The 9426-nt window shown below is 56.5% G+C and overlaps 1 protein-coding gene across 1 annotated transcript; it reads left to right on the top strand.

Annotated features, from left to right (window-relative positions):
- Window positions 1–114: 114 nt before the first annotated feature.
- Window positions 115–7195, top strand: LOC311513691 (alanyl-tRNA editing protein Aarsd1-like). Its single transcript, XM_084615679.1, has 12 exons — window positions 115–665; window positions 790–915; window positions 1336–1495; window positions 2713–2770; window positions 3139–3295; window positions 3428–3544; window positions 4168–4298; window positions 4487–4553; window positions 4814–4905; window positions 5653–5707; window positions 6285–6379; window positions 6954–7195. The coding sequence occupies exons 1-12, from the start codon at window positions 627–629 to the stop codon at window positions 7087–7089; spliced, it is 1233 nt and encodes a 410-aa protein (XP_084471805.1). The 5' UTR covers window positions 115–626; the 3' UTR covers window positions 7090–7195.
- The last annotated feature ends 2231 nt before the right edge of the window (window positions 7196–9426 follow it).

The raw sequence follows: 9426 nt of genomic DNA, 5'->3' as shown, positions 1-9426 counted from the left end.
CGCCGGCCCTGTGTCCCCTCCCGCTCGCCGGCCCCATCCGTCTTCGCCGGCCCTGTGTCCCCTCCCGCTCGCCGTCCCCACCCGTCTTCGCCGGCCCTGTGTCCCCTCCCGCTCGCCGTCCCCATCCGTCTTCGCGGGCCCTGTGTCCCCTCCCGCTCGCCGTCCCCATCCGTCTTCGCCGGCCCTGTGTCCCCTCCCGCTCGCCGTCCCCATCCGCGTTCCCGGCCCTCTGTCCCCTCCCGCTCGCCGTCCCCATCCGCGTTCCCGGCCCTCTGTCCCCTCCCGCTCGCCGTCCCCATCCGCGTTCCCGGCCCTCTGTCCCCTCCCGCTCGCCGTCCCCACCCGTCTTCGCCGGCCCTGTGTCCCCTCCCGCTCGCCGTCCACATCCGCGTTCCCGGCCCTGTGTCCCCTCCCGCTCGCCGGCCCCATCCGCGTTCCCGGCCCTGTGTCCCCTCCCGCTCGCCGGCCCCATCCGCGTTCCCGGCCCTGTGTCCCCTCCCGCTCGCCGGCCCCATCCGCGTTCCCGGCCCTGTGTCCCCTCCCGCTCGCCGTCTCCGCCCGCAGCTCGCGTTCGGCGGTGGTCTCTCCCCTCCCGCCGGCTGTCTGTCCCGGCGCCGGCTGCCGCGATGGTGTTCCAGTGCCAGAGGGACAGCTGGGCCCGGCAGGTGCGAGGGCCGCGGGGCGGGGTGGGTGCGGGGGGGGGAGCGCGCGCTGCTGCGGGGCCCTTGCGCGAGGCTCCCACGCGTGACAGGCGCGCGCCGGGCCCCGCGTGACGCCCCCGATTTGCAGTTCGCCACCAGGGTCGCGTCGTGCCGCCCCGCGGAGCTGCCGGCCGAAGGCGGCGCGAAGGAGACGCTGCGGGGCTTCCACGTGGTGCTGGAGGACACGATTCTCTTCCCCGAGGGCGGGGGCCAGGTGCGGGGGGGCGAGCGTGGGGGGCGGGGGCCGGGGACCAGGTACGGGGGGGCGCAGGCCGGGTACGGGGGGGCAGGGGGCGGGGCCAGGTACGGGAGGGCAGGGGCGAGGTACGGGGGCCAGCTCCGGGGGGGGGGGGCGTGGGCTAGGTATGGGGTGCAGGGGGCGGGGGCGCAGGCCAGGTACGGGGGGGCAGGGCGAGGTACAGGGGCCAGCTACGAGGGGTCAGGGGTCAGCTCCGGGGGGGGCGTGGGCTAGGTATGGGGGGCGGGGGCGCAGGCCAGGTACGGGGGGGGGCAGGGCGAGGTACGGGGGGCAGAGGGTGCGGGCCAGGTACGGGGGGTGGGGTGGGGTGGGGTGGGGGCAGGGCCCAGGTACGGGGGCGCAGACCGGCGGCTGACCGAATGCTCCTCCCCGCAGCCCAGCGACCGGGGGCTTATCGATGACATCCCCGTGCTCCGCGTGACGCGGCAGGGCCCGGCTGCCCTCCACTTTGTGCAGAGCCCGCTGGCGCCGGGCAGCGAGGTGCTGCTGACGGTGGACTGGGAGCGGAGGTTTGACCACATGCAGCAGCACTCAGGTGACCCGCCTTGGGCCCTGCGGGGCTGTTGGCACCTGGCCCGAAACGCTCCTAGGACTGGGGCGCTGCGTTTCCTGGGGTGCCAGCTTCATCCCAAACACCCTTGCTCCGCCCCTTCTCCTAGGCCCTCCCCCCGCTCGCTCCACCCCCCCCACTCGCTCCACCCCCCCACTCACTTGGCTGGCTCGGAGGGTGGGAGGGGGATCAGGGCTGGGGCGTGGGAGGAGGTCTGGGGTGCAGGCTCTGGGTGGCGCTTGCCTCAGATGCCTCCTGGAAGCAGCGGCATGTCCCCCCTCTGGCTCCTACACAAAGGCGCAGTCAGGTGGCTCTGCGTGCTTTCCCGTCTGCGGGCGCCACCGCAGTTCCTGGCCCATGGGAGCTGTGAAGCCAGCGCTTGGGGCAGGGGCAGCGTGCGGAGCCCCCTGGCTGCCCCTACACATAGGAGCCGGAGTGAGGACATGCTGTTGCTTCTTGGAGCCTCCGGGAGCCTGCCTTAGTCCTGCTGCACCACTGACCAGACTTTTAATGGCCAGGTCAGGGGTGCTGATCAGAGCCGCCAGGGTCCCTTCTTGGCTTGGCATTCCGCTCGAAAACTGGACATCTGGCAACCCTATGCGTTTCGTGGGTGTTGAGTGCATTTCTATAAGCCAGGGAGGCCTGGGGGGTGTGATAGATGCCGCCAGGGTCTCTTTGCCTCATTCAGGTGCGGGGCAGGTACTGGGGGCAGGGGGTTACTGAACAGCCTACCAAAAAGGGAAGTATTATTAGAGCCTGTTAAAATAAGACCCTGTCATGGTGTTCAAAACTCTGCAGTGCTTTCTGTGTGTTTGTCATGCCCTGCTGGGCAAGGACAAGACTTGCCCCTGAAGCACTGTCATGTCACCCATGATCCCAGAATGGTTTTGGATACCGATGACTCCTTCTGGAGGTGATGTGGCTAGTGACCACTTAGTTCTCTCTTAGGAGGGGCTGGTTTGCTGGTATTTCTGGACCTCTTGAGAAGGTAGGTGCTATCCCTGCAGGCGCTGTCCTGGGTCATAAACAAATGATTTTAGAAGACTTGGAGCAGAGATATGCTGTCTGATTTGAACTCCTCTCAACAGGCAGTCACATTCTTTGGTTCCCAGGGATGGCTGGGGGAGTAGTTTTTTTTTGTGTGTGTGAATAGTAAAAATAAACTAAAAACCTCACAGCCATTACTTGTACTTCTTTTCCAGGGCAGCATCTCATCACTGCCCTTGCAGATCAGATGTTTGGATTCAAAACAACTTCATGGTGAGCAGGAAAAGTGTTCCTTTTAACTCTGTCCTTAAAACTTGTTTGGCTTGTGTCCCAGTGCTGGATCCTGAGGGATGAATGTTGATAAATGCACAGAGTAGGGCGTGCAGAGACATTCCACTCAGCTGCAGGGGGCCTGGGAGAAGTGACTGCACTGAGAGAAGCTATGTGGAGCATTGCTCTGCCTTCCTGTTCCCTTTGCTCAGAAACACACATCGAGTGAGAGAGAGAAAATGCAAGTGCTTTGCTCCAGTAACAGAATTCAAAGGTGCTTCTCCTGCACCATGCCCAGCGTTGCACAGAGGGACTTTTGAGCTTGTGTCCTCTGTATTGGCAGGTGTGTCTGATGTTTGTGGTCCTTGCAGGGAGCTAGGCCATCAGCGCACTGTCATCGAGCTGGACACGCCCTCGGTGACAGCAGAACAGGTGGAGGCCCTAGAGAAGAATGTGAATGAGAAAATCCGGGCCCGTATTCCTGTGGTGGTGAGGGAGCATTCTGAGGACGACCCAGAGATTGAGATGGTGAGTAGCAATGGAGGATGCTGGCAAAATTTATTCCAGAGCCATCTGGGGCAGAGGGGAGTATGCCACCCAGTCTCCTTTTAGTCCCAGGGACATGACTTGCCATGCTCGCCTTTCTGGTTCTCTTCCCAGGTGAGAAGCCGCGGTTTGCCAGATGACCACACAGGGCCAGTGCGTATCATAAGCATCGAGGGCATCGATGACAACATGTGCTGCGGGACTCATGTCTCCAACTTAAGTGACCTGCAGGTAAGGGCTGCACTGCTTCAGCACCTTTAGTGCTCAGGCACCGGCCTGTAGATCAGCTGGTACAGTAGGAGTCCCCGGATCCGCAGGACTTACAGTCCTTCTGCAGATTGTCCCTGTTGGGCAGAGAACCTCAATCACAAGCCAGAGTGAGAGTGGTAGGACACAGCCCTGCACCCTGTGTGGTTACCATTGTCCACTCACTTCCCCCTACACCACTGCACTAGTGTGGGTTTGCCACCAGTGAAGAATCCCATGTTCTTCATGCAGAATTAGATGAAAATTTAATTCTAGAGCTGCATCTGGGTTTCAATGTCCTTACAGTCAGCGTGATAAGTCAAATGACCCTTCCCTTCCAGTTGGCATGCCTGGTGTGCTGTGGGGTGGGACATTAGGGTATAGATGGCTGGTTGACACACCAGGTCCAGGTGCGTTAGACAGCATGGCACATGGCTAATGAAAGTGTCTCATCTATTTTGTGGCTATACCTGAAGGCTGATTTCAGTGGGTTTAATTCTGGTGATAGAGTCTCGACACTCACAATGACACATGGTCTAATGGGACCTTTAGCTGTGTGTAACACATCACTGAACCTCTCTGATCAGGGTGTTTGTTTCTTGTTTAAGGTTATTAAGCTCCTTGGCACAGAAAAAGGAAAAAAGAACAAAACCAACTTGGTCTTCCTGGCAGGAAATCGAGTACTGAAGTCTGTCGAGCGAAGTCACAGCATCGAGAAAGCATTAACCTTGCTGCTCAAGTAATGTCCTTTCCCGGTTTCCCCTAGCCTTGCTTTTCCTTCTCGCACAGAGAGAGGAACACCATGTGACCCTAAAGAGGGCATTTCTAGCCCCTGTCTCTGGTGGTGCGTTGTCTGCTGCAGCTTCATTGGTGGAGTCCACTCTGTCCAGTGCCTTGATAGCCAGAACTCTGCCTTGTTTTTTCCAGAAATGGGGCAGAGGAGCACGTGGAAGCTGTGAAGAGGCTGCAGAATTCTGTGAAGCTGCTTCAGAAGGTACGGTCGTGGCCCAGCACCTGCCCCTACGGTCAATCCATCAAGGGTCTGAGCTTTGGTAACAGCAACAGTATTCTGAATAATCTTCTTTAATGAGAATTAAGTTTTAGAATCTCCCTTGTGTTGACCGTGGAGGCTGTGAAAATTGTCATTCCACCTGTCTCAGGAAACTCCATCCCTGACTCGACTCCACTCCATCCCATCCCCGTGTTCTCGTGCTGACTCTTGGGTCTGCAGCATGGCGTTTGCTTTCCTTGCAGAACAACTTGAACTTGCTTAGAGACCTCGCCGTTTTGACAGCGCAGAACTTCAAAAGCAATCCAGGCCGAGGCCGAGTGTTTGTGTTGCACAGGTAAGGCACAGATCTGGGGAAGGGGGCTTGGGTGCTGCAGCGTCTTACTCGCAGCATCCAAAGCCAGAAGGGAGTATTGTGATCATATCGTCTGAATTCCTGTATAACACAAGCCGACAATGTCCCATGGCAGCTGCATCCCTCTGCTGTGCATTCAGGGCTGTTTATACTAGAGGTCCATTAAACCCGGCCATTCTTTAAGGGAGAACATAAACTAAGGAAACAAAATATTAAACCAGCTGCCTGGGCCTGCTGGAAGGGCTCATAATTAAAGTCTAACATGGTTGTATTTCTGCTGTTGAACTCTGCTGGTTTTGGAGCCAAGCAGTAAATTTGTCTGTTTATCCCTCCCCACTGGTGGTATTGTCAAAAAAACTGAGGAGCTCCCTTGGTTACAGAGTAAAACACTTCAATAATTCATCATTTGTGGGTGGGAAACATAGAATTTTTCCATATAAATTGCTAATTGCTGTCCCAGTGATGAGAGGCCACAGCCCTGACCCTTGGCACAAAGTACGCTCACACAAGGTCTGGCTTCCAGTTCCCTGACAGGGTTTGATAAGAAGCTGGTGGGAAATTTAACTCTAAAAATCAAACCACAAGCCAAGCCAGGGCAATGCCTGGTCTGTGTGGGGTGGTTGGTTTCTGGTTCTGTCATAGAGTTTAGGCCAGAACGCCTCCACCACCAGAGGTGTATCTGGATTCTCTAGGCCGTGACATCTCTAAAATGCTTTTTACCCTTTACAGGAAAGACGGTGACTCTGAGTTCATGAATATCATCGCCAATGAGATCGGGACAGAGGTGAGCACTCTCTGGCTTGTCCTCGCCGCTGCTGGCACTTTGGCCTCTAAGGCCTACGTAGCCTCTCCCCACCCTTTACCAGCCCTCACAACACACTGACCTGAAAACAAAGGCCTCATTATCCCCAGGATGTTACAGCCCAAACTGTCACCCACATCAATACACCCCAGCTGTGATCTGGAGGGGTCCCGCCTGTCGCTGGGAGATGGGAGCTCATTTCCCTGGCTCCTCCAGCTGTGCCCTCCCGTTGATCAATGGGCCAGTTAGAGCCAAACGTGGCAATGGTCATTGTGCTCCGGACACCTGTCTCCCCCCAGCTCATTTAACACAGGGGTCACCAAACACTAGTCACTGCCACCCAGGACCACATGGGGCTTGTGACCTGGAGTAAAAGGCTCAGTTGCCCATTTCCAACCCCCCACCAAGGTAGTTAGTGCCCCAAACAGTCTCCCCTCCAGTAACTAGTTCACAGCAAAGAGAAAGGGTGTTCTTACTCACATATGGGACTCCCAAGTCTCACTGCTCAAAGACGGGAGATGCAGAGATGTTCTGCAGCAGGATCCATCTCTCTTCACAGGATACCCTGCTCTTCCTGACTGTGGGAGATGAGAAGGCAGCTGGGCTCTTCCTCCTGGCTGGGCCCAGTGAAGTGGTTGAAAAATTAGGCTCCAGGTAAACTGTTCTGTGACCACCTGTAGTCTGGCAGCCCTCCTGACCAGCCTGGGGAACCATCAGTGCTGTCAAGTCAGCCTCCAGCCCTAGTTATTGTCCAAACACCCAGCCAACTCATAAAAGGAAAATAAAACTTCTAGCTGAAGATTCCTACCCAGCCAGAGCATCACACCTGGACTGTTCCTTCCCCAGGGCCTTACTGCCGCTTCTTCTGCAGTCTGTCAGTCCCCTGCTTCCTGCAGCTCTTTATAGCCAACACCTGTCCTCCCCTTCTCAGCTGGGTCTGATTAGCCAGCTGGCCTGCCTGGCACCATGCCTTTGGTCCTTAAAGGAGCAGGCCGCCCTGATATACACCTGCTACACTACAATTATTATTAATGAAGAGAAATTAAGTTCTGGCTGCTTTAGTCAGAGAATTGATTTTCACTGGCATCTGGCTCAATATCTGAGGCAGGGCCAGTGCATTAGCAGACGGGCCATTTTCCTCCTCTGCCTCCAGGCACACCCAGTTTGGGACTGTGTGAAAGAGCGCACCCAGCCCTCCTGTTTTCAGCGTGTGCATCTGTCTCTTTAGAGTGGCGGAACTGCTGGAAGGCAAAGGAGCTGGGAAACGGGACCGCTTCCAAGGCAAGGCGACCAGGATGAGCAGGCGAGCAGAGGTGCAGGCCCTGCTCCAGGACTTCATTGGCCACCAGAGCCTGGAGGAGTAAGGACCAGCCCTTGCCAGAGGATTTCCCCCATCTGCTGTTCATTGACCTGGGATGACAGGGTCACTTGCTGACTCCCTCTAGACCAATAAAAGTTATGTTATGAGAATGATGTGTGTGCGTGCACAGCCCTGACGACCAAGCTGCCTGGGCTCTGGCCTCAGACCAGGCCTGTGGCTCCGGGGTATGCCAGGGTATGTGTGTGGGGAGGTTGGGTGGGGAGAGGAGCAGGGAGTGTTAGGTGTATTTGGGCAGGGGGGCTAACTCCCTCTGTTTCTCACTGGCCTGGCTATGATGTTGCAAACTTTCCCCAGATAAATGGTACAAGTAGCTTCGTTAACTGGCGCTGACATTCTTGGCCAGGGCTGGGGACCGCACTGCCAGGCAGAGGTCCTTTGCCATCCCTCATGGTCCAGCCTCCAGCAAACCCAGGGAACACTATGCTGCATGCCATGATCATTGGCTTTTGCCTCATTTGCCGTTGGTGGCCAGTTCCACCCTTGAAGAGCAGCAGGCAGTGAATGCAGTGTGAGCGGATTTATTCTGGGTTATTGTGACCAGTACAAACTCCCCTTTAAATGTATTGGGTGCAGAATGTGGGGAAGAAGGAGGTTAATCCCAGTAAGGGGTGGACTCTGACAATTGCTAACCATTACTGAGAAAAACACCAAGGTAACTCAAAGGAGTCCCTACTCAGGATCCTGTGCGCGCTGCCCTTCAGATGAGGGACATGCCTGCAGGAGCCCAAGAGAGAGAAGTAGGATGTTGTATCATCATTCATATTGGCCAAGCAGTTTTCACTTTAACCAGGGCACCAGGAAACCTCTGGGAGTGAGGGGGACGCGATGTTATGGCAGGAATCAAAGGTGAGACTGGCTCAAGCTGGTCTCTCAGTCATCCTGCCTTGCAGAGCTGGAACCAGATGGGGAAGTGGATGAAGAAGGCTGATACTGGCAGTCAAGGCGATGAAGAGGAACCAGTCCTGGGAGTTCTCCTGTAGGAAGCGATCGCCTGGATCCCTGCCTTGTGCAGGACGCTCGTGCCAGCCTCCATTCTTTGCTGATGCTCTGAAGCCACTGCAGCTGCAGGAGGGTTTAACCTGTTTACACTGGTGCTGCTGGACTGTGCTGTTTAATGCACAGCCTGGCTGCACATGCTGTCACTGACCTCTGAACTCAGCAGTGACCTCCGCCAAGCTAGTGCTGACCCATTTACAAGCCTGACGCAAGTGTTCCTCAAACCATGGCTGTCGAAAGTCCCTGACAGCCTGGCATTACCTTGGAATGATGACGCAACGTCTTGCACCGTACTGACAAACAGGGATTGCAGCCGCTCATGCCTCTGCCAGGGTGGTCACTAGCTGCTCGGTGACCACGTGCATTCACAGATGACAAGTAACCCTTCGCTCACTTCAGGTACACGTAGTCTAAGGATCTGTTCAGCTGGCAGGCAGAGTGGAGAATACCAGTATTTGGAGTGTTAATCTAAGCAATTGGCTGGCAGCTATGTCATGGGGACATCTCTGCACACAAGGAGTCTGTGTCCCTCCTGCCGGCCGTAAGTTTCATCTTTATTTACGGGCCTGCAGTGACTCTGTCTCTCCGACAGCTGCCTACATTTCTAATTCCTGGTCACAGCAATGCAGGTAACTTCACAGCAGAGACCAAGTCTCAGCCCGTTGTGCAGCGTCAGCGCTGCTGGCAAACCAGCCAGGTGGGTTTGTTATGCTTCTGAAGGCCGGGATTACTCTCTCACTGCATTGCACAGCCGAGGTAGCAAGAATTATTAGGGCTGGGCCCAGCAGTGAGACTTGGTGGGATCTGGGTTTCCAATGCGCTTAGGAAAATTGCCGACTGGAATATCACGTCTGAGAGATACCAAACTGCCCCCGGGGGAGTGGTGCGGGCTCACGGCTCTCCAGCATCCTTCACTTGTGGGCAGGAAATGAGCGGTGCTCCCTCATTTTCTCGCTGTTCTGTGCACACTTCACACACCCGTGGTCTGATTGGTGAAAGTTATTGATAACAGGTCAGGAGTCACTCTGAGGCTGTTCACGCATCAGGCCGAATCCCGCGCCAGTCCTGATATCCTGCACGGATTTGTGTCCCCGTCCTCCCCAGTGTGGGTTTTTGTCCATGCTTGGTCTGTGGTGATGGGACCGGAGGGAGGGAGGGTGGTGATGGAAGCCTGAAGCCTTGTGTGACCATAAAGCTAATGGGAACCAAGAGCTATGGGCTCTGTCAGTGTTGTCAGATACCCAGGCTATCTGGCCATACTGCATGCAGGCGAGCAGCTCCTGGAATGGACGTTCAGCTTTCAAACCCAAACGCCCTAAGTCAA

The sequence above is a fragment of the Lepidochelys olivacea genome (assembly GCF_965140295.1).
Source record: "Lepidochelys olivacea isolate rLepOli2 genome assembly, chromosome: 27".
NCBI classification, from domain to species: domain Eukaryota; kingdom Metazoa; phylum Chordata; order Testudines; family Cheloniidae; genus Lepidochelys; species Lepidochelys olivacea.
This window is presented reverse-complemented; position numbering and strand designations above follow the sequence as displayed.

Coding starts and splice junctions, on each gene's coding strand:
- LOC311513691 (XM_084615679.1), top strand. CDS start 627: ATGGTGTTCCAGTGCCAGAGGGACAGCTGGGCCCGGCAG. Junction 666..789: donor GGGACAGCTGGGCCCGGCAG/GTGCGAGGGCCG, acceptor CCCGATTTGCAG/TTCGCCACCAGGGTCGCGTC. Junction 5,708..6,284: donor CCAATGAGATCGGGACAGAG/GTGAGCACTCTC, acceptor CTCTCTTCACAG/GATACCCTGCTCTTCCTGAC.